At 35.9% G+C, this 26,028-nt stretch overlaps 1 protein-coding gene across 9 annotated transcripts in view; it reads left to right on the forward strand.

The window, feature by feature from the left end:
* The first annotated feature begins 11,903 nt into the window (after window positions 1-11,903).
* The window catches only part of igfn1.1 (immunoglobulin like and fibronectin type III domain containing 1, tandem duplicate 1), a 43,158-nt gene continuing 29,033 nt past the window's right edge, over window positions 11,904-26,028 (forward strand). For 2 of the 9 annotated variants that reach the window (XM_028446891.1, XM_028446893.1), the window contains exons 1-2: window positions 17,383-17,576; window positions 25,132-25,217. In XM_028446891.1, the coding sequence (XP_028302692.1) occupies window positions 25,169-25,217 (49 nt within the window). In that variant the 5' untranslated portion in view covers window positions 17,383-17,576; window positions 25,132-25,168. Of the gene's footprint in view, window positions 12,264-14,287; window positions 14,363-17,382; window positions 17,577-25,131; window positions 25,218-26,028 lie in introns of those variants that run through there. The other 7 variants (XM_028446890.1, XM_028446894.1, XM_028446898.1 and 4 more) reach the window with 7 other exon arrangements.

Raw genomic sequence — 26,028 nt, forward strand, 5'->3', positions numbered from 1 at the left:
ACATGCAGCTATTATAATAATAATAATGTATTCATATTTGCTCTAATGATGCCTAAGCCATTACCATTTTAAGCCAAGTAAAACATTGTCTTAAAAATGATATATAGTGAATATTGATATTACTCATTCAAATAGTTTTAGTATAAAAATCTACAAAAATATATGAATACAGTAGACTTCTTTGTATAATTTCTTCCACCTAAAAATACATAACATGTTCAAATTTTTGACAAAATACATGTAATAAAGTTTATCATCAATGCACAGGCAGCTCACCCACGTCTGTAGACCTCCCATCTGCTCGCGCTTGGTTTGTTCTGCAAGCCTTTGTGCAATTTCTGCTGTAACAAAAGCATTACCCTGGCTCTGCCTTTGGTTTCCAGATTAAAGGATTTGTCTCATAAAAAGAGGTTGCACAGTTGTCATTTTTCTTCTTCTTTTGTTTTTTTTTAAAAAAACATTTGAACTAATGGCCAACGTTGTAGTTCTTTTGGTGAGAGCAGGTGGCATTTGACACATTTGTTAGTGACAGAGTGTAAGACTGTAATAAGACAGGAGAGGTCAGCTGTAATCGGTAAAAGTGGACAAATGCTCCCGAGAATGGTTTGAATATTTTTGTTTTTAAATCAAAAAAAAAAAGGTTCACATTTTGACTGCTAATGTTTTTTATGCTGCAGGGACTCATTGTGTTAAGATACTCCACATTAATGGTACTGGACCACATTGGCAGACTCCCTGGTTACTGGATTGGAATTTAGAATTTGGATTTCCTGCAGGCTCTGTTTATACTGTATATTTGTCATGGCCGAAGAATTGGATTGTAACTGGGCTTTTATCACATCCTGAAGTGACCTCCCAGCCTAGTCTCATAGGGGATCTAGAAACTGTCACATCAATGTATGAATGTATCTAATGCGTGCAAACGCGATTTCCTTTATTTTATTTTTTTGTGCTGCATGGAAATAATCTCAAACTGACATATTTCAATTGTAAGTTTTTCTCCCTACTGTAACCCTAACTCTAAACCAGGGGTGTCAAACTCATTTTAGTTCAGGAGCCAAATATAGAGCAGTTAGATGTCAAGTGGGCCACAGATTTCATGCGGGAGTAATTTCAACATTATTTTGCCCTAGTTTGCACTTCTACATATACATAAAATACAAAATATGTAAGAAACTAACATTATACGAGAAATAAGTGATAAATATAAGTCCCAACAGGATCCTTGTTTTAAATTTCCTAGATTTTGTGACCAATTTCTATATATTATTTCATAATTTGAGGAAAATTTAAGTATTTTGTAAGAATTTTGAGTTTTTTTCGAATATTTAACATTAAAAATGACTACAATCATGTGATATAAGCATCAGTAAAGCAGTGAGCCCCTGCAAATATTCATTTACACAATGATTCTTGTTTTCTCTATCATTTTTACTGAGAAACATGTTCTTTAACCCTAACCTTGAATAAAATGTTTCAGTTGTAATTAAGGTCCAGAAACGGAAAAAATACAATAAAGTTCAAAAATTTTCTTTGGGCACATGGCACATTTTCATCCTGAAAACAAAATACATTTGTTTAAAAATTGTTCTGGGTGGCACGAAATAACAAATGAAATACGTGACTTTGAAATTTGTTAAACCGTTTCATTCAACAAATGCATTGTGAAGTTTGGTGTTTGAAAGCCAATGTTTGTTCAATAAGAGCATTTAAAATACACCTTAAGGCTTCATATGTTCACAATTGGCAATCTTGATGTTTACCTCTTTGGAAAAATAAGTCATCACCATGTGGTTTTCCATGTGAAAAATGCTTTATATAGCAATAAACAGAGCTGTTAATCACTTTTCATTGAAAACATAAATGCTGTAGAGGGACAGCAGCTTTTCTCCAAACATTGGAAACAAAAAAGATTGATGAGATAAAAATAAGTAAATGGAAAAAAAAAGCCTTGTTTTTCTGTTTTTATAGGAAATGTTTTTAGGTTTTTCTGAATTGTTGAGATAGAAATAAGTTTCAAAATTAATAAAAAAAAAAAGAAAAAGAAAAATTCCCTCTTTTTTCGCGGAAATATTTTTTTGTTTTTTTCTGAATTAAAGAGACTAGTACAATGTCCGTCGGAAGTATGTATTCATATAGTGGGAGGAGCTTAAGTAGAGTTGTCAATTATGGTCAAATTAGTATGTGTTTAAAGCTTGGATGTACAAAGAGGTGTACATACTCTGTAGTGTTATAAAGGGGTTTATTTGTGGGTGCAAAGTAAAATAGTGTGTGATTTCCCTGGTTTAATTGTATGGGACATGCGCATGATAAATAGATAAAGGTTGCACCAATGTTTGCTGGACTTAGGTAAATGGATAATAAATGTACCAGAGCATCCCCTGTCTTTAGACCCTCGGCAAGGAAAAACACAAAATTAAATACACGTAAACATCATGTACGTCTAACACACGACCATAGAGAAGAGAGGTGGGTTTTACACTAAACAATATTAGCAATAACAAAACATAATGACAATCCAGTAACTATAATACAATAATAAACAACGTTGTATTTTTGTGCATTTTTTGTATAATTATAGTTTTTTGTTGCCATTGTAGTGTGATTCTGGAGTCATTTTGTGTATTTTTGTGTCTTTTTTTAGTGTAGTTTTTTGCATTTCTGTTGTCTTTTGTGTCTTTTTTGTATAAATATTTAGTTTTGTGTATTTTGAGTCATTTCCATATTTTTGTTGTCGTGTTTGTTGTGTGTGTGTGTTGGGGGGGTGGGGGGGTGGGGGGGGATCCATTCTATGTAGCACCGTCTACGTAACATGTAAACACTTAGATCTGACTCAGAGCGTAACACTACAGTCACTACCACCCTAAGGACAGGTGTTGTGACACAGACTGTAACCGGACTAAATGGTGGTCCGTTATACACCCAACACTCACATACCTGCACGCATGGTGATCAATAGTGAAGCGCACTTGATCGACGTGTGTGTGTGTGTGTGTGTGTGTGTGCGTGTGTGTGTGCGTGTGTGTGTGTGTGTGTGTGTGTGTGTGTGTGTGTGACTCTCTACCTGGGACTCAAATCTCCTCCGTTGGTTCTCTCACACACGCGCTGCAGAGAAATGTGCAACTTTCAACACAGCAGCCATTGCCGTCAATCACTTCCTGGTGAGGTCCGTTTGGTCTAAATAGTGAACGGTCAAACGGGAATAATATTAAATAACCATGAAATATTAACTTAAATGACTTTTAGCGGTACAAAAATGTTTTTAATATTGACATTTTGTTTTTCTTTTTTAACCCAAACAAACTGGACACGGTGACCGGAAATGGCGTGCTCAATACTGCGCTCTTACCTTGGGAGCCGTAATTATAAAACGTTTTGACCGTTTTGCTTCACCAAATTACTCCAAAATAACAGATTCACACACTTGGGGTATTTGGAACCCGTTGACTAACTTTTTATAGAAAATATTCTTCAGTTTATCTGAATTTCTTGTGATAAAAACTGAAAAACATTTTCTATAAAAACAGAAAAAACTGGGGGGTTTTTTCCACTTATTTTTATCTCACCAATTCAGAAGTACCAAAACTGAATGCAATAAGCCTTACTTTCTTTAGTGGGCTGAGCAGTGCAAGCATAGCAATGCCATCTAGTGGCAACACTGATGACAGTATGAGACCCTCTTCAACAGAAACAAGGTTTTTTTCTCTCTGTACGAGAAGATTTTCATTAGAAGAGACAGAAACTAATAAAATGTAACAACTGCATCGATTGTAAGTGCCTAATGTTGCTTTATAATTCTGACTGTATCTAATAGTCTTGTGTGCGTGTGCGTGTGTGTGTGTGCGCGTGTGTGCGTGTGTGTGTGTGTGTGTGCTAGGAAGCAATCTGATCTGGTCTTTACTGCTGCTGCACCATGGTGACGATTAGTTTCTCCAAAAGCCTATTTTAAAACCTGCAGGCCACACACAAGCCACTGGCGCATACCTCTGGGCTTCAAATGGTGCTGAAAGACTCCAGCTCGGCCTGATCAAGTGACAACACTTCTTCACGATCTCTGCAATAAGCCTTCTTTTGTTTCTTTTTCTTTTTTTTAAAAATCCTTAGACCTAGTGTCCACAATCTATGAGATGACACCTTGTCCACACGTCAACACACGTGTTTAACGGTTCATGAGCATGAATAATGAGGATGAGGATTGTCAAATGTAAGAGGAGTTCTGAACAAGTCATTGGAGGTCCTTCAGCGCTCGAACACAACAAGCAGGATGTGTTGACCTAGTTTCACCCCTGAGGCCCCTCCCACAAGCTTGGTTAATCTTCATTCTTCCATTTAAGGAATATTCAAAATTTTTATTTGCACATGAGCTTTATGAAGAAATACTTTATGTATTTGGAAATGCAAAAGAAATAATAAATGAAGACTGGTTTATGCCTTGTAGTTGTTTACGTGCTGTTCTTGCAGGCAAAGCACACTTGACGGCTAAGATCCAGATTGTGAAAAACATCTAAAACATCCTTAATTAAAAAGATAAACACAATTATGTGTGGTAGTTTTAGATTATCGTTTCATTTCTAAGTCAATTTAATGCATGCAAGTTTTGTAATTTGGAAACTGAGGCTCATTTAAAGTGATCCTTCTCTCTTTTTACAAGTTTGGCCTGAAATAGTTGATCTATGCCTACTAAAATGCACCATATTCATTTAATTGCCTTTAAAAAAAGATAAATAATCATTTAGCAGCTTTTTTTGGTGAAAATGCCAACCTGTGCTGCTTTTGTTTGCTCTAAATAATCAAGAACAGTTAAAGATGCTGATGTAACCCTTTTTATTTACCAAAAAAAAAACAAAAAACCGTTGTGACCTGAATAAAATCTGACACCGTGGGGGAGTGACAGTTCCAACGCTGCGATTTCATTGTAGACAATGAAGCTGAGAAGAAGAGCTCTCCTAAGAGGCCTTTACACTCCCTTAAACAGTGCGCTGCCGATGCTCTGATGGCTGAAGTTAGCGAGTAATCATGAACTGTTGAAGTCTTGCAAACCCTGAGGATATAAGTCCTTTCGGGTGGAAGTCCTTTTTATTCCTCTTTTGGTAAACAAAATGGTTAGGTTGGAGTCTTTAACTTTTTCTGATCATTTAGAGCAACCAAAGGCAGCACAAGTTGGCATTTTCACTGAAAAAGCTGCTAAATGATCTAAAAAGCAGGCTGAATGCTCCACTCCAATAGAAAACAATGGGATGTTTACAGCAGTGGGGCCGTGTGACATCATCAATCACATGATTTCAAGATGGTGGAACACAGGCTCTGAAACTGTAAAGTAGTTCCATTTTTAAAAGGCAAGTACATGAATATGGTGCATCGTATAATAGGTTCATTTTAAAGATTTTAGGCCAAAAATGTGGACGATCACTGCTTCCATCTCCACTTGTCTTTTGTAAAGTATCTCAAAAAACGTATTACCATTCAGGAAAAAGCAAACGCACAAACAAGCCAGAATATTTTTTCGTTGATGAAATACAAGTAAAGATGAATCACACAGCAGAACAATCAGTTATCAGCTGGGCAGGATGAGGCATATCCTTATTTCCTTGTTCGGTTTTTATGTTCTAAAGCAGCATTGAGAGAAACAAATACTATAATTATTATGATTAATACTAACCCTAACTCTATGTATTATTTGTTTCTGAAAAGGAAACCACAATGAACTTTGCACAATTACTTTTGCTAAAGCACACCGACATCATAAAGACACAAGTAATTATAATGCAAGCTTTTGTTAGTTTTGATTTTGATGCCTGGTTAATTGAGGACAAGCTCATCAATTACAAGCTTTTTGTGACTATGCTTCAATTATCCATTTGTCCGTCAGTAGGAACAAACATTAGCTGAGATGAGAACTCTGAACTTTGAACAAATGCTTTGATTATATTGGTAGCGACAGTGAACTTTTGTGCACTCAAAATATAAAATGCTACTTTAAAGTAATATTTTTAGTGGATCCTACTCACAGAGTTAAAGAGGTTTGGAAATCTAAATGTAAATATTCTTTATCGTACTGCATCAAGCTTGATTTTTAAGCTATTCCCAACGACGAAAACCAAATTATAATAAATTTCAAATTTTTACAATAAATTACATATTGCTGAGAAAATGATTATTGGCTTTCCTTTTTTATGTTTATTATGTAATATATACATTTCCTTTACATATTAATTGTAGAGGTAAACACTACGCAGAAATACTTCCTGAAAAATGTCTAATTAATGTTTATTCTGGGTCACTGAGATAAGGAAACCTGGTTCAAGGGTAAATATTTTGAAGTTTCTTGCTCAATGATCAGTTTCAATTCAGAACAAAGATGTACATGTATTACTATCTGTTTTGCCCTTGATATCACCTAATAATGTTGTTAAAATAATGTTTATTTTCATCATCTTCAGCCTTTGTTTATCCATATACAGTAAATTTGAATCATATATTCAAACTGACCAACTAATATCGATATTGATATTTTAGGTAAACAATTGTTCATAAATATTCATTAAAAAAACACTTTTAGCTTCAGAATCATCCAATGAACACCTAAACAGGATCTATCTGCTTTTATTTTACAGTTGTACAGTTCTGTGTAGATTATTTCAGCAGTTTTGATTAAATAACGGCGATTGCACTTGTGCTACTTGTAATACAATACTTAGGGAGGGGCGTGACAAGTGCCTAGTTTGCAGTATCCCAAGTAAAGTGTAACCGCATGCACAGGCAACAGGTGGTGTGCTTATGACTCTTCTGTGTATTACATGACAGGGACAGATTGGGGTTTATTACCACGTCCAAATGGAGAGGAACATGCTTTGGAATGGGACACAGCAGCAGTCAAGCAATAAACGATCAAATATGCAAGAAGATACCTCTGAGGGGGAAAAATGCTTTGAAGAATAATAAACAGTTCCCAGTATCATGTATGCCCTTTATATAGTGGGGTTAAGATATGTGGTAAAAGTTTAATTAGAGCTGGCTCAGTTATCCCCCATGAGATGGTAAATAAAAAATACCAGTGCGACCAAAACCCAACACCCTCGATTTCTGTTGATTCTGTTGTTTCGGGGAATATAGTCATTTATACGTTCTCCACATCTTAGAACGTGTAAAATCCAGTGGTGTAAAGTACTGATATTCACATTCAAGTAGAAAAACTGTTACTTGATTGAAATTGTATTCATTTCAAGTACAAGTAAGTCATACATAAAATACTCAATACTTAATACACAAGTAAAACGTAGCTCAAAGTAAAAGTTACTAGGTACTTTCTTGCCACGGTTCCCTTGCATACAGTATGTATAAACTTAAAAAGGAAGAGACCAAATCTTGCACAATTGGGACTTAATTATTTTTCCACAAAGGTTTGTCAAAATTCTTGCACTTTTATCGGTGTTATCGCTTTATTGTTGTATTGTTTGAATTGGGTCATAAGTGTGTTTTTATCACCTCGCATCATCGTGTGAAATATTTCAATTTGAACTTTTACTGTGTTCATTTATTTTGTCTATTTTGGTGTTTGTTGTCGCCGTCTCTGGTGCATACTGGTGTATTTTTGCACAAATATCCCAGTGTGGATTCTTTTCAACGCAAATGGCAAATAAATTGAACTTGAAATGTCAAAAATATCTTATTAAGTAAAATAACACCAATACATTGAATTAAAGATATTAAAAAAAATAATAATAATTCACAGATTCTAAGTATAGCTACATCTATGAACTCTAAAACTGAAAAAATAACCGACATTCAATGTTGTTTTAACACCGTGCATTATGTTTAATCTGATTGGTCGGCTATGATGTGATGCATTTTATTGTTGTCTGGTTATTTCCTTTTTTGTAGTTTCACAATGTCTGTTGATCATTTCAAAACAAAAGATAATAATTCACTCAGTAACGGTTGGGTGTAGAAATGCAATGAATTACTTTACTTCTTTTAAAACGTAAAGTAAAATTACTAATTTAGAAATATACTAAAAAAAAAAAGTAGAAGTACCCATAAAAGCAACTCAGTTACAGTAATGTGAGTACTTCTAATCCGTTACTTTCACATCTGGCAAAATCTGAGAAAAAAGTCTCTATCTCACCAGTTAGTTAAACTGAAAACTTTGGTAAAGTTAAAAAAAAATGGTTCCTTGATGTCAAAAGGCTTTGTTTTATGGTTTATGATGTACATGACCAGACTGACCTGGTTTTGTAAGACATGTAGGACAAAAATCCTGAAACGTCAGAGAAGGTCCAATTAGTTCACCCTCAGCTCAGTGGGATGACCTCAGCTACAGTTACATTTACCCACTGAATAATTAAAGTTTAGTTAAAAGCAGGTTTAGATGGAGAAAAAAAAAACGGAAAGAGATTATAAACAATCACCTAGTGAGAAAGCATAATTTTCTTTTAGAATACACCCCTCCACAAGAAAAAAGATCCGTTGTAAATGTGTTATTACTGCTTAAAAAAGGTAAATATGTCTTTATGCATGATATAATGATTTGAAAGCACAACTGAACCCATTGAAAACACTCAGATTTACACCAACTCCCACTCATGTATTGGCATTGTGCCACAGAGTCACTCGTACACATACCCACTAAATAGTAAATGAACACGTGTAAAGACAGTATCATCCCTCATACTGAAGCAGTACACACATTAGTGCAGCCATCTGTTCAGTTGAGCCTCGGAGCCCGAGCTGTGTACATGGGCCGTGAAGCCACGGGGAATTCAGCTTTTTGTGTGCACGTTTCTCTCTTCATTAGCTTGAACTAATCACACAGTCAGGGAAATGACACAAAGACTCACACCTTCAAAAAAGTAGCCAATCATTTATTTTAAGCCTGCAATATGCTTAACACCTCAGTGTCTCAGTTGGCATTCACAGTTTGAGTTGCTACAGTAGAAATAAATGAGAGGAGGGACTGTTTTCAAAATATAAAATGATATGCTGGACAGTAGTTTATGGACATAAAACTGTTCAGAACAAATAAATGACTTGAATAAAGTTGCATCAGTGAGCTCTGATAAGGCCAAATGAACTATTGATGTCTTGCCACTACTTCTCCTGTGTCTTCTTTACCTCTGAGACATTATTCCACCTTTGGCACTCATGCAGTTCATGCAACCAAGCTGACAGAATGCAAAGAGCAACTTTAACTATTTATCTTGCGGTGATTGAGAAATGTGATTTTGTTACATGATTTAATTGTATTTATTCATTTATTCATGTATTTGTTCATTTTCTAAAAGCAGAGGTATGAAGAGTACTGATATATCCTATTAAAGTAGAAGTACTGTTAGTTGATTGAAATTATACCAAGTACAAGTACAAGTAGGTCATATATAAAATACTCAAGTCCAAGTAAAAAGTAGCTCAATTAAATAGTACTTAAAGTAAAATTTACTAGTTACGTTCACCCCCATGTTTATTTTTGGGGATAAATCTCGTGGTTCTTTTGTATACAGTAAACATCTCATGTATAAACTTAGAGTAACTAAACCCCAAACCCACTTTTTTCTGCTGTATACATATATATTAGTTTATTAATCCTAGTTCCACTTAATTTTGCGTATTTAGTTGTAAAGTGTCAGATATACTGGCCTCTAAGGGTTGAACACTGGCTATTGTAAGTGAATTTTGCTATTGGCTAAAACTGATTCTTTAGATTCCCCTGCGTCATCATTTTCACTGTTTGCCCCGCCTCTCCTATAAAGCTGAGAGGAGGGAGGATGGTTTCCTCCAGTCACAGCCCTCAGTGAGCATTAAATAACAGCCTAAATGAGGAAGTACACTGTGTTCAGTGTGAAACAGCTGATGTAGCGGTGAAGATTTTGACTTTGTGCTTCTATAAAGGGTTCATCAAGCTGTGTATATTTACAGACACATCTATGCTATGTGTGTATTCCCATCTGTCTCTGCGTGTGCACGGACGTGTGTGTACGTCTTATCACTATGTGTGCGAGGTGGTCAGAGAGCAGGGCTGTTTGCCCCTGAGTGGTGTCTGTAAGGCTCTGTATGAGCGTCACACACTATGTGTGTGTGTACAGACGCATCATTGTGTGTATTACTGTCTGTCTCTGCACACAGCGGTGTGGGCTGCTTGAGTGGGCGTGTCTTACTGCTACAGTTGTAATGTAAGGCATATTTTGAATTTCCCTCCAAGTGGCAGGTGAGCAGAAAGCAGGTGTTTAGTAACTCTTTAAAAAGGAAAAGACCAAATCTTAGAACATTTATTTTCCACAAATAACCTCCATTCAATGCTGTTTTGGCGCCGTGGGTTACTTTTAATCTGATTGGTCGGCTATGATGTGACGCATGTGATTGTTGTCCGGTCATTTCATTTTTTTGTAGTTTCAGAATGTCTGTTGATTATTTTAAAACTGAAATAATAATTTACTCAATGGTTGGGTGTAGGATTGTAAAAAAATTACTTTACACCTTTTAAAATGTACTTAAGTACAAGTGAAATGACTGATTTAGAAATATACTCAAAAAATTACAAGTACCCATAAAAGCAACTAAATTACAGTAACGTGAGTACAGTATGCAAAGTGCAATTAAATGTCTCTTGCAGCGATTGAGAAATGTGATATTGTTACATGATTTATTTATGTATATATATTTATTTATTTCTAAAAGGAACAATACCCATGAATAAGTTAGCATATATACTGTATGAGTCTGTAGCTTATGGCTAATTATTGTCTCCAGTCCCTTAGCAGGTTGATGTAAAACTGACATACAAATACTCAAAACATTAATACAGAGTCCTACAAATGCATATTATTATTATTATTATTATTGCACATGCCCATGGCACTATTTCAGATGGTATTGCATTCTATGCTTGACTCATGATTCAGTCCAAAAAACAAACATTGGATTATTAAAGTGAGATATTAGACTCTGCAACACTGAAGCCATAACTTCAATAATTAATATTATATTATAACAATATTTTTGCAAGTTCTATTACAACTAAAGGAATTTGAAAATGTGCTGCTTTGTCCTTAGCAGGATGAGTCAGCATGGTAAGTTTAGCAAGCTATTAAATCACGCGTACGAGGGGAAACTCATCAGACGTTTTGTATCTTAGAGGGATCGAGGGCATTGCCTTTCCTGATCACATGGTGTGCCCAAAAAGCTTTCCAAAACATTACTCATAGTTGTTATAAATATCACTCTGTATCTGACAAGATTAAAAGCATTCAGTTAGAAATAGAAACAGCACATACACTAAAGAGATGAGTTTAGGCGTTGTTGGCATACAGTATGTTGAGTGGGAAAATACAGCCTTATGTCAGGTTACTTTGGATGGATTATTGAAAGAGTTTCAAACATAGCATGAGGAGGAATATTAAAAGAAAGGTAGGGTTTGAATATCATCAAATAGGTTGACACATTTTGGTAAAGGGAGGATGAAGACAAGGGGTGAAGTAAGGAGGAACTATGTAACGCACCATAAAAAAAATAAAAATAAATGTTAAAAAAAGAGCTAGCACGTAAGTCAGAAGGAATTTGGAGAATAGTGATGTATTAATGTGTATTTTGAAGTTTCATTCAGAAAAACTGCCGTTGTGTTAAAAGCACAAGAGCAGATTTGAGTGAGTGAGCTCATTAACAATATCTTACACCTCGGGATAGAGTTCCAACACCCAATAGTAGAGTGTTTTTTTAGACAGGTCAGGTTTTTAGTCAGGTTATTCTATTCTTTTTGGAGGGTGTGTAGAATTACTACCACAAAATACATCAATTGGCAAAACCAGGTTCATATGGGTTTGCAATCCGTGTACCCTTCGTTCTTTCGGTATTTTGTTTCAAAACCAAATATAGAAAAAACGGATTGTTTTTTTGTTTTTGTTTGTGGTCACAGATTTTTTCCAGGTAATCTATGATCTAATTTATGTCACAACAAGAGCTGTCCAGAAGCCCAAGGCATGCATGTGTGTCCACATTAGATGTACGTGTATGAGCCCGTATTGGATACTATTTGGCCAGCCCGGACCCATGAGACCAGCCAGGCAGACAGTCACCAAGAGAACTGAGGAGTTCTCAACCTGTTGCATCAACTGGACTGCCCACAGGCTAATCAGAGGCATACAACACCCAAGCTATCCTAACGTGCCTAGCTGCAGAACCGCATCAGGACCAAGCCCACCATACCAGCCACCGGACCACCCCACCCCAGGCCGTCCACTCCCACCAGGAAACCCAGCAGAGAATTCTAAATGGTATTTTTGTCAAAGTCCTTTATTCACTGATCTTTGTGAAAACCAACCTCAGTCTGTGTTGAAAGGCATTTTTCTTCTAATGCAACTTTATGGGGCGCCGATTGCAAAGTTGTTCATGCTAAAATAAACAGCAACGTTTCACAACATTGAGAAACAAACCCGTTTAAAAAAAAAAAAAAAACCTATGTGAATTTTTTTGTGGTACTTTTGACCAGATTTACAGCAATATTTGTGAAGTTTTTGACCTTTCCTTTTCTCGTAAAAACATGTCAATGTTAATTCTAAATGTCAAATCTAAATCAAATGCTAAATGTTATATATAAATATTAAATGTAAATGTTAAATGTTAAATCTAAATGTCATGAGTGAACTAAATATTTAGCTAATATGCAAATTTACCAGAATTACCAAAATAAAAGGCCATTGATGTGAACGAGCACTATCTGCGGTCTATCATTTAACATTTAGATTTAACATTTACATTTAGATTTAACATTTACATTTAGATTTATAATCAGTGTTGGGAGTAATGCATTACGAAATTAACAAGTTACTGTAATATATTCCTTTTTTCAATAACACAATATAATAACGCATTATTGAAACAAAAATCAGCAATATATTACTCGTTACAGAGACTTTAATGAATTCCACTGATTCTCCAATGAATATTAAAAAAAAAAGAGTCAAAAAAGTGTTGAAGACACCATTGTAAATTCTACCCTTTTTGCAGCGTAGAAGAAGAAGCTTAGCGTCTACTTCCTTCCTGCAGAGTGGACTGCTGCAAATCATAACGCATGGCCATGGAAACAGACTGCACATTTGTACGGTGGAATTACTCCCACTATTTCAAATTCATCCAATCATACCTAACGATACCTGAACATTACGGCTTTCTTTTGTGTTTTTGTTAAATGGATGAATTTTTGTTCGTCTATTTGTGTTTAATGAACAGGACTAAATTGACTCTTTATTTTGTCATTGTGATATAATATCCATTTGGCTATGGTCAGGTCCTTGCATTGATTATACAGTATGTTTACATTCTTAAGTAAGAACATGTTAAGCAAGAAGGTCCTAGGTTCAAGCCGTGGGGTGGACACTTGTGTCCTTTCTGTGTGGAGTTTGCATGTTCTCCCCGTGCTGCATGGGTTTCCACCGGCTTCCTCCTACATTCCAGAAACATGACTGTTAGGTTGATTGGATTCTCCAAATTGCTCGTAGGAGTGAATGCAAGTGTGAGTGGTTTTCTGTTTGTGTGTGTCACCCTGCAATGGACTGGCACCCTGTCCAGTACCATGGCAAGTGGGTCTGAAAATGGATGGAATATGTTAAGGTGCTGATGACTGATTCATAGGTCAATAAAATATTATAAGGAAAAGGAAAGTGTTTTGTGGTGTCATTTGTAGACATTAATCTGTAATGGTATCGGTATAATAAGATTAGTATTTCTAAATGGCTTCACATAACATAAATAATTAGCTAAAAGTAACTTAAAATAGTGTAACTCAGTTACATTTTGGAGTTGGTAATATTGTATTATAAATATTTTACATTTTAAAGCCAGTAACTAATACAACACTGTTTATAATTGACATTAATACAACTTTAACAAATATTGCAGTAAATCTGGTCAAAAGTAACAAAAATGCACATCATTTTTACATGTGGTTTGTTGCTTAAAGTCGCTGGTTATTTTAGCATGCACAACTTTATTATTGGAGCTCCATATACCTTTCAGTTGCAGCTCTTCTGAATTCATTGTATTAGCGATGACACAATGAAATTAAATGCTACCTAGTCTTAATTAAATCCCTCTTCTTCTAGTTTCTCACAGTTTGTATTCATTTGCTCAATTGTCGCACATCCATATGAAGCTATTAAATGATTAAATGTAATCTCTTTAGTACAGTTTCAATCATGGTCGTCTTACCGCATTAACGCTGCACTTGCTGCTTTTGGTATCACAGTCTTCTAAATATAGCACGAATAAGCTTTTTGTGCCCTTCGCTGACCCTCCCCAGACCTCAGCCTGACCAGATGACACATCCATACCTCAGACCATAAACCCATGCCTGTCAGCGGAGTCGTATTACAATGTGAGTGAACCAACAGGGCTGTTAAATAACTGGCAGGAATGTATGTATGCTTAGGCATTAGGTTCTCACGACTGTATAACATGTAGGCACTTGTGACTGGTAACGCCTGGAAAAAAAAGGCCTTTGAAGCAACTGAGCATCCCCTACTTCCAATTTTATCCCTTAAGATGCCTTTTCTCAACAGATACATAAATAAATAAAGTGTGTACCGTAATGGTAGTGTATGCAGTAACTTATGTTCCAATCTGCCTCGACTGGCCAGTGACAGACCTGTGGCCAACCCCAAGAAGATGATATCTGGAGGCATATTTCTTCAAGTGTGGCAGCTTTATGGTTGTTGTTGTTAGTTGGAGGTAAAGTTAATGGTCAGTGTGGGAAAGCTTTAAGACTGGCATGTGGTTAAAAAAACACTGCATGTATCAGGGAGGTCTGTGAAACGGTGGCATGTCTGTGTCAGTGAATATTTACCCTGAAATCTAGGTTTTTAAAAATAATCAATAATGAGACACTGGCCATGGTTACATGATGTTTTTTTAATTCTGATTTAATTATTCTGAATTAAATTATTCCAAATTAAAGTGTTCAGCTTCGTATTTACATGGAAATAATAATTCTGAATTGAGGCTTACATGGAAAACAGGCTTATTAGGCTTTATTAAACTCTGCTTCAGGTCTGGGGGAGAAGTTAAGCAAAGCACAGAACGACCAGAATTAACTTAAAGCAGAATTAGGTGTTCACAAGATCGAAGAATTATTTAATTCGGAATAAACCAGCCACCTAATTTGGATTAAGTTTAAATCAGATTTACATTTGCATTCGGAATTGAGTGTTTACAAGGTCAATTTAAAAAGGATTTTACTTTAATTCTGAAGGGGAATTAAAGCTCCCATGTAAACGTGGCCAATGAGGAAAATTGTGTGAATAGTGTTTCAGTAATTTTATAGCACATTTCATTCTGTGTGTATTTCTGGTTGGAATTTGTTTTGTTAAAGTAACACTTGTAGATGCTCTTGATCGGGTTTCACTTGTTCATAGGAACATGACAAACTCCCGACAGCTGCCCCCATGCTTCGCACGACCCCCTGATGAGAAGGAACAATGTGACTCACTTCCTTTGTGCATATCGATTGGTTCTGTAAGCCTCAGCAGACACTGGCCACGGTTACATGATGTTTTTTAATTCAGAATTAATTATCCCAAATTAAATGATTCAGAATTAAAGTGTTCTGCTTCGGGTTTACATGGAAATAGTAATTCCAAATTGAGGTTTACATGGAAAACCGGTTTATTCAGCTTTATTTAATTCGGCTTTGACGGCGTGGGAGGTTTCGAAGGGTTCTGATTGGACAGGGGGCTAACGTGACGTATTCAAGTCTATCGGGAAAAATACACGATACCTTTTCTTTTTGGCTACAACATACAAACCACATAATAGGAACTGTTTTCACTTTTATTTTGATTGTAGTTTTGAAGCATCAGCTCAACAATAACATGGTTTAGCTTTAGTCCTCGGAGAAGGAGAAGAGAGATAGAAGACCATACTTTGGTCAATCAAAGCCAGCAGTTATTGCAACAGCTACTCTACCTCCACTCTACGGGACTTTGAGTGAAAAATACATTTCATAATGATCCGCGCATCATTAGTGAAGCTCCAGTGCTTCATGCCCCCATGAAGCCTGTTCTGTTTGCCGATGTCCGTGTGTGTGTAATATGTCTGTCTGTCCGTGTGAATGTCCTCATGTTTATGCGTCCGTCAGTCCATCCACTCTTTTCATTATATCTATGTGTTTTAATGCTCTTATTAAATAAGAAAGTGTCTATTTGTACAATAGCTGTACGGACAACCCCAGGTGCTATTCGTACGTTTACCGAAGTACAAATACATAGCGTCTTAGGGTTAGGGTCGAAATAAAGAATCAAAAGAAAAAAACAAAAGGGTTAGGTTACGTATGAATATCACAACAAGTCATAAATACGTAGCATGTCCGTAACATACAAAAGTACAAGTACGTAGCATCATAGTCATGTGACCTAAACTGACCAATGCGGGGCACTACGTATTGATAGAATGTTGGTGTATTGATAAGACTACCATACGAATAGTCACTGCCATTAAATAAATAGTCTTGGCTCCCGTCTGGGCGGCCATCTTGGATTATGTCATCACCAGCATGTCATCGCGAGAAGTCAAGAATACGCAGAATGACCAGAATTAACCTAAAGTGGAATTAAGTGCCTACAAGATCGAAGAATTATTTAATTTGGAATCAAAACATGTAGTCAAACCTAAATTAGATTTAAGTTTAATCCGGAATTACATTTGTATTCAGAATAAAGTGTTCACAAGTTAACTTTTATTCAGAATTAAAGGGGAATTAAAGCTCCCATGTAAACGTGGCCAGTGTGAGACAACTTTTAGAGCACATCTTAAAAATAATGCCAAAACTCCTGACATGACGTTTAAATAGGATGCAGCACTAACCTTGATTTTAAAGGTAGTTAAACAAGGATGTCTATATTCTAATCAGTAGTAACCGATATGAGTTAATCGATTATGATTATTATAGTCTGTCAAAATGTTAGGCTGACTCTTTAAAAGCAGGGAAAAGCGAAAAAGAACTGAATAATCTATTTTTCGGAAAAGCAACACAGTTGTTGTTTTTGGCTGATGGGTGGAACTTTGATTATTAATGTAATTTATTCATGACAAAATAAACCACAACAAACAACTGAGGTTTGGTTCATCCTATCTTATGTATTAAGTAAATAAACAAAAACTAGAAAAACAAGATTTATACCAAACACCCACATGTAAAATATTCAATTTAGTCCTGAACTGGGATCTCAGACGTGTCTAAATCCCTCAATCGTAAACAAACTTTGTCCTCATGTGTTTCCCTCCATCTCACTCAGAAAAAAAAGACGTGCTGCTATTTGATACACTTGTCGTCACACTGCACTCGGCTCCATCGCCCACCCACCCTCCACTGTCTTTGGAGCCGGTACAAATACAAAAAAAAAAAAAAAAAAACTCCAACATAGCTCTTGTCACTAAGTTTAGGGTAGAGGAACGACGCACATTAAGCACAGACCTGCACCCTGCTGGAAGGATCTATACATAAAAAATAAAAATAAAAATATTAGGAGGAGCCAGTGTAGGCAGACAGCTGTCTGAGAGGGAGAAAAGCGGAGCACACTGAGGACTGTGAGCAGGTAAGTCGTCCCTGAAATAATAGAAAGAAGGGAAAAATGACTCAAATGCATGAGGTGAAAATTAATTTATTAATTAGAATAACTTATTTTACACCAGCTGCATAGTAGTAGAAATGCATTTTGTACTAACACACAAACACGTCAAAAAGGCATGCTTCAATTAGACTTGCATTAAGTTTAGTGCCCTTAAAAAGCAATAAAGCTGTGTATAAATACAACCTTTATGAGCTCTCTGGTTTCAGAAGTGTACGCTATATATAACTATATCTGCATTTGTTCTTCACAGTTTGAATTTTACTAGCTTAAGAATAACTTTGGATCAAAGTATTGGACCGGTATGAAACGTACGATTTAGACTACGGTTGAGTGTTTTTTGGCTAGAAATAAGATATTTTAAAATGATTTTTATTCTTTATTTTTATGTATTTTTGTTTGAACAATCCCTCACCGTTTACAAAGGGTGGCATACAACACAATTTGACAGATAAAAGATCAAAGTAAATAGATGCCTATGATCTTTACAAGTACTTTTTTCATAAAACAAAACTCAGAGAGAAATAAAAAAAACAGTCCAATTAAATCAAATTAAATAAACAAACCTGGAAAAAAAAGAATATTTCTTTAAGGTTCAATCGCCCTCTTTTACATACAACACTTAAAAATAAAATTTACCACTGTTATACTCACACATGTACAATCTAAACTTAGATGGACTTACACAAATTCCTTAGACAACCTGATTTAGTTTTTTATTAAATAAACAAACATTACATTCTTGACATTTATACTCTCATTCAGAGTATAAAAAGTGACATGACTGCAGATTAAAAAGTGATTTGCCGCCCACCTTGAAAATGATTCATGCTTTAAGTCTTCTGCTCTTTCACAGCAATGATATACATCTGTTACTATACCATTAGCCCTTATTTGACACTGAAGGACCTTGTCATCGGGCCAGGTTTAATGCCAGTTGCACAGCCTCGGGTGTTATGAATGACGTGTGGAAAAATGCAGTGAGGGACATTCAAGATGCAACCAGATTCTATTTTCCCCGAGTATGTGTTGCAGTCATCTGGTTATCTGCTGTGTATCGTCTAAGTTCTTTGACTTCTGCACACTCTGATGTCCTGCAAGACGTTAAACCTGCAATCAAATATGCATCCATCAGCAATTTTGTTTTTTGTCTTTGTGCATGCAACAGAATTAAGGAAAGTGCACACTGAAAGTCTGCATTATAGATAGATAGCCCATCTCTAATTCCCCTAGCTGAAAACACCATGTACCTGCAATGGATCCAGTCTGCACAGGCTGGGTATATGTTATTCTGATACAGACATACTTCATAATACTTTCAAACAGAAGCCTGCTGATGAAATATTTGGAAGTTTCAATGCAGTGGGTAAGAATAATGACCAAGAAGCTATTCCTATACTTCATTGATGAAAATACCTTAAAGCAAATACGGTACCGTACATCCGTGATGTTAAACTTGAAAGTTAATGAGATAAAAATGCAGAGCGACTCAGTGGACGGGGGGTGATGAGCTACCTTTAATGCACTCAGCTTCCTGACAAGATGCTTCCATGCAAGCTGTGGTGCTTTCACCATATGTGGAATGTAGTGTATTTTCAAGATGCAACAAGAGCCAAACCCTATGCTGGAAGCCATCATTTTTCTTTTTTACATATGCTGCATATGAATAAATATAGCTTCTTTCCAAGTTGGCAAATATTTCAGGGTGGTGATTAATTGAGAGCGATGAAAATTTAATGTGCAACGTTCAACACAAGTTCACAATTGTGTTTAGATGAAAATCACACTTTCAGAACTTTTATTTATTTATTTTTAGGAATAGTAGTTTACAGTTTACACTGTCTAGTGTGAAACATGAAAAAAGCAAAGATTTGATCTTAATATCATCTCAAGTTTTGTTTTCGGCTTTTGTCATTTTAACGTTAGCTCTTCTGCCTCACAACAAGAATACGTACTACTCCTCACTGCTCTATATATCCAACATTGTGTATGGACAATCCAAGATACAAAACAAAACAACAATATACTCTATACCAGTGTTTCTCAAAGGGGGGTACGTGTACCCCTAGGGGTATGCAATGGCACTCCAGGGGGTACTTTAGAGAGAGACAGAGTGAAAAAAATAAATAAAAATGAAAGCATTAAAATATGGGGTTTTATAATGTATATTTAGTGAGGAAGCAGGAGGCATCCTCACTATTGTTATCCATTTTTTCTGTCTGACATTAACTCCTCCTACACTTCACGAGATTTATGCCATCTGTTTTGTGACTTTTAAACTTTTGTGATTTTTTTTTTTCCCCATTGATTTCTATTGGACATTTTAGACTTTTCAACATTTTTCGCTTAAACTTGGAACTATTCAGCCATTCTTTCAACGGATTTCAGTCATTCAACTTTTAAAATATATATCTGTGTGTTGTCTTTCAACTTTTCTCTGTTCAACTGTTTATGACCTACAGCCCATAAACCGCAGTGAGTTTTGAACTCAAATCCACATTTTTGTGGCAAATGCTAATGCTAACTTACGCTAATGTTAGCGGACACCAATGCTAACATATTTATGTTAATGCTAGCCAATGCTAGTCAATGCTAAGGCTAGCCAATGCTAATGCTAATGCTAGCTAATGCACTGCGACGGCGGACAGCACCTGCATCCTCACTTACATTTTCGTCAGGAAATGCAAATATTCTAGTTATGTGTTAAATTGATGATGAAAATGATCTTGTTTGAACATGAACTGCAAATACAAGTTAGAATCTTGGTCCCACACCAGGCGAGAGATGACGGGAAATGATAAGAACTATAGAAAGAAATCTATTCAGGAGGCACTAAATTCTGTTTAATTTAACTTATTTACAAAATGAGATCCTTTAAAATGTGTTATCACTCATTCATCCATTATTATGCTCTATAGTTGTTTTTTTTTTTTTTTTATTGTATTCGCAGCAAAATGTTGTAGGCGCACAAAGAGGGTATCAGAAATAACTAAATAAGAGAAAGGGGTTACTTGAGCCCAAAACGTTTGAGAACCACTGCTCTATATTATATCTATTTTACCAGTTTGTCTACACACATTTTCTAACCTTCTGTTCGAGAAGGCAAACATATACGGCCTCCTGTTGCGAGCCTTCAGGTCAAAGATTTACAAGATCAGAAAATAGAATTGACATGTCGCTATGCAGGTGACCTTCATAAATGTGAAACCGTAACATAAATAATAAATAATAGGTGTGAAATGAATGACTTCGACTCTTACAGCAGCAAGTTTTACATTTTATTCATTCATTCAATATAACTCCAGCCCTTTATTCTATAAAGCTAAGAAAAACAACCCTCATGGCCAATGAAATAACGTCTTTATCAGCTCATAAAATCTAAAACTGATGAGGCTAGATGGTCCATGTTGGTGGAATTGTGCTTTTATGTAAAACAGTGCAATTTGACTCAATTAAATAAGCTTCATTTTATAGACTGACGAGTTTATTGAGGAATTGTATTACTTTCTCATGAAGAAATAACATATTTTTATAGATTTAGGTAAATTCCTCATCATTTAAGACTTTTTTTGCTGCACTGCTGTTTCCTATACTAGTTACCCATTGTCCTCGAAAGGTTCACCTTCCATAAAGCTTTTCAGTCACATGATAATGTACTATTTAGATTTTTTTTTTTTTTTTTTTGCATTTTAAGGAGGCTATTTATATATATTATTCTTAGTTTGAAGCCTATTGACACATCTGGGCCAGATTTACTTTATTCATGCTCAAGAATTTTTCTAAATACCAAATTGACATAAAACTGATAACAGTTGCAAGACACAAGTGGAGACAGAACATAAGAAAACATGACATCGCTCTTGTAATGCCAGTCATAAGGACAGTAGTAACTTGAGAGGTAAAGCAGGTCGTAAAAAATAATAAAATGCTTGGCATTTTGAATCCTGCTTTATCCCAATTGAACTGACCCACAGCCCAGTACAGTATATACGATTTACAGAGAAACACTTTAACTGACTAGGCAGCTGTAGCAGAGATAGCTCACCTTAACCAGTATTACCAGTAGAAAGTATGAAAAAACATTGCCTGTCCATCATTTTTGTCAAGAATGTTCCAAAAGCAATGAAACTTCAAAACCAACTAAAGTACGACATTTGCAAAGTCTATGTATTCACGAGCAAAACACAGAACGTAACAAACCATCAAACTGGAACATGAACACAAGTGGAATGCAAAGAAAACCCACCAGCAAACCACACTAAGCACACCTTAAATAGTGCACGGAAGGTAATCAGGGGATGAGAAAATCCTGAGCAAAAACAAGAAGAAAATCTACGCCTAGAAAACACAGATAAGACAAGCGGTGCAAAACACATAAAGGCACATTTAACCCCTGAGTAGAGTGTGAGAAAAACAGAAATATTTTGTGTTTTTTTTTTTTAATCTTTTTATGATATTCTTTCATGTAATTTTTGGTTTTGGAGTCATTTTGGATGTTATTCTCTTATTTTGTGGGTTGGTTGTTCTTTTGTTTGTGCTTTTTAGTCGTTTTGTGTACTTGTGAGTCTTTATTCTATAATATTGTGTATTTTCTGTGTATTTATGTGGGTTTTTGAAGTAATTGTGTGTAATCATGTTGCCATTTTCCATATTATCGTTGTTTTGAGTGTTTTTCTGTCATTTTGTGCATTTTGGAGTGATTATTTTGTGTTTACCTTGGGGGGTCACACAAAATTAGGCTCATGCACCACATTTGACATTGTCTCTTAACTCCTGTTTTTATGAACTGAAAACATTTGCTTTACATTTAATTCTTCAAAATGATCCCTCATTTACTTATTTATTAATTCCAAGTGTACAAGCAATGCTACTATGTGCTTTATTTTAAACCACGTCTGACCTCTTTTCTAAAAGGCCTCAGTGAAAGCCTTATTCAACAATCTAATGGCTGAAAAAGATCCCCGAGTGTGACATTAAGCCTGTGCTGAGACAAACAGTTTATCTAAATAAGACTGGCTGCTGCCTCTTACTGACAGGTCAGCATCACTGCACTAGCGTTCAGGAGAAAAACCTCTGAAATATTAGAGTTTATTAGTCATTCAAGTCAGTGAAATCAGTTTCAGTTTTCAGAAAATATATAAGCAGCTTTAAATGTGTATTAAGAGCAGTGTTAATTTTAATAGCGTTTAGATAAAATGCAACTTAGCTTTAGTCGAAAATTTCTTACCAGGACTATTTTAGTTACAGTCTAGTTATAGTCAACGAAATGACATTTAATTTGAACTTTCATTGTATCTGTAAGAGATTTAGTCCACTAAAATCTTAAAGTGTCTTTATTTTTTCCCCCTGGGAGAAATTTGTCTGGTCAGAGCAAACATCATAATAAATATACATAATTATGCATAAAAAATATCATCACATCATTGTTATAAATGCATATATGCATACAAAAATATAAACATACTGTATATCAGCAGGGTCAGATCAAAAAGTGCAGTGACAGTTTCACTGTGCAAAAATAGTGGACTAATATATATCGCATAAGAGTTTATGCATTCATTTTTTAAAATTATATATATATATTAAATTACCGTTTATCAACCAGATATGAAGTGGTATTCATATTTTTATCAAGACGTGACACCACACGATCACATGAGTTCTGATTGGATTTTGTCCCATGTGACAAAATTGTTGTTTAGTTTATTTGTTGACAAATATATCAATATATTATGATACAGTTTTCATTCTCACGTATTTTTTTGATGACTATGTTCCAAATGGCATAGGCTGTACTATGCCCTACAAACTCAATATACTGTCTACTATAGACTATTAGTATGATTAGGATGATGACCGATGACGACCGTTCCCACTGAAGTTTACCTTCAAGATTCCCAAGATGCATTTGGAACCTACAACGACAAAAACCTGAAGAACACTGAGACTATTGATTTTCCACCTTTGGTATAGGGATCGACCGATACCGATTTTTTTTCCCATCAGCCTTAGCCGATGACCGATACAGACTGCCAATTTTCTTGACCCGATATTTGGAGCAGATACTACTTTTGCTGCTTCAATTTACATCATAAAAATTACACAATGATGACAACAAACGGTACGAGTCTCAGTTTTTTAAAAAAGGAACATTGATTGAAATTAACAAAGGAGGTAGAACGACAACAAGTAAAAAATATTTCTGCTCTCTGTAAATAATGTGGATTGGCGAACGCAGCAGCCCGCATCGACTGATGCCGATACAGGTAAAAAACGCAATAATCATTTGATAATATCGGCCCGGCCGATGTAACGGTCTATCACGAATTTGAAACTTCTGAAAACATTTGAAGTGAGAACGTGACCAAGTAGAATATCAACATGTGGTCATTTGATCCATAAAATTCTGACAAAACTTACGGTTAACTTCAAAACAAGAGCCCTATTTACAAAACCTTGAATAAAACTAATGAAAGACAAGAAGAGATGCTTTTGTTTTGAAAAGGGGACATTTGACTTTTAGCTTTGAACCGGTCCCAGGACGATTTTACATTCTCCAAATATATCCCAATACAGTATACATCTGGGTATTTCTTGCATACTCTATCAATACTATATCAATCTATTTATACAATCTAATGTGAAGGCACTACTTTTTTCACACGCTTTGAACCCTGTAGCTTAAACAATGATGCGACTAAATTGTGGATTTTACCCGGTTTTATAAGCTTTATGCTGCCACAAAATTGAGCTCCGTCACATTAGACCAGGTGGAACAATGAAATTGTTAACATTAAATCGTTCTTGCGCGCACTGAATCATTCTGATCACTCATTTTGTCATGATGCACACTGCTTCATCATAGCAGCAAGAGAGAGCGAGCGCCCGCGGCAGCAGTTTGTTCAGGATTAATCGGTGCTCTGGACTCTGAGGCTGATGGAGATGCTCCGTCTACAGTAAAAGTCAGTCAGTTTGTAATAGTAGCATAACAGCATGAAGTTGGAAAACCACCATATTGTATTTGTTCAGAAGCGATCACGTCCGTATTCTGACTCAGAGTCCGACTCGCTGTGATCGCTCCGCAGTAGTTAGTGACCATAAAAAGCTGTAAATGTACTGATACGTAGACGTTGGGCAGTGAGGAGGAGACTTCATGTAGCAAAGGAAACTTATTGAAACACGGACATTTCCCTGCAACCTAACTTGAATGCAGCAGCCCGCCTACCTGCCCGTTCTGATTGGCCGAGTCGTCTGAAGGACACCCTCATCAGCCAATAGAGTGCGACATATGTTAGGCTGCGGCATTTGTGTTGATTTTTCTTAGAAAACGATTGTAATGCGGCCAATAAAAATGTATTATTGATTTTGACGTCAGACTTAGTATGAGTGGTACGTATTTCGAACACAGCCATTGTCACTGTAAAAAATGTTGTTGACAAAAACTATGATGGAAATGTTTAGTTGACAAAATGAACACTGATGAAGAGAAGTTTTTGAAAGTTTCCTTTGTTTTATGTTGCAGAGCATTCTGAACTAGCAAAGCCTGAGAGGAAGCAAAGATGTGGAAGAGGTCAAAGGTGACGGATCAAACTGCCGCTGGGCAGGCCGGTAAGTGCAAACATCCGTCACAGGTTGGTACTAAAGTCATTTACATCTCAGAGCCACAGTGTTGACAATCTTCACAAGCAAAGAAAACATCCAAAGATTAGATTAAAAGAAACGTCAAGCTAAAAGAGAAGAAAATAACTGCAACGAAAGCCAAGAAACAAAATATCTCAAATATCTTTTTTGGCGACATGGGATATGACGGACTTCTAAAAGCTACCGGAACAAACCAAGAGGAGAAAAGGAAATAAGATGCACACTTTCAACAGTCTTTCATTTTCAGAGGAAGAATCTTTAAATGGAGCATCAGAAACTCAGATAATGGAACCATCCTGAACAATTTACGGAAACATCAACTTGTCTGGGTCTGTACAATCGCACAGACTCAACTCTTTTACAAATCAATCTGTCAGAGAAAAGAAGTGGATGAACACTGGGATTGACCGTGGTCGTAAATCAAAACATTCCTCTTTGAATTATGTAAAGAAGAAATTTCCACTAACATGGATTCAAGAAGAAGAGCCACAAAGTTGTGGAAACAAAATAAATAAATGAGTAAAAGATCTCGAGACCTCTTCTGACAAAAAGATGATCTGAGGATTTCTTGTTTTGAAGAAGACCAAATCCAGGATATTCTTTTTATTTACTTACTTTATCTCAAGCACTGCACAGGGATCATCCTGAGATGTCTGCAATAAGATAATATCTAAGAACTTGAATCCAAGTCTAATCCCAGCGTGGTGTTCTAAGGCCACTTTGCTAACTCACTGATATCAACTGTGTCTATGACTAACAGTGTTTGTTGTGTAATGTC

This window comes from Gouania willdenowi, chromosome 5, assembly GCF_900634775.1.
Source record: "Gouania willdenowi chromosome 5, fGouWil2.1, whole genome shotgun sequence".
NCBI lineage: Eukaryota > Metazoa > Chordata > Actinopteri > Blenniiformes > Gobiesocidae > Gouania > Gouania willdenowi.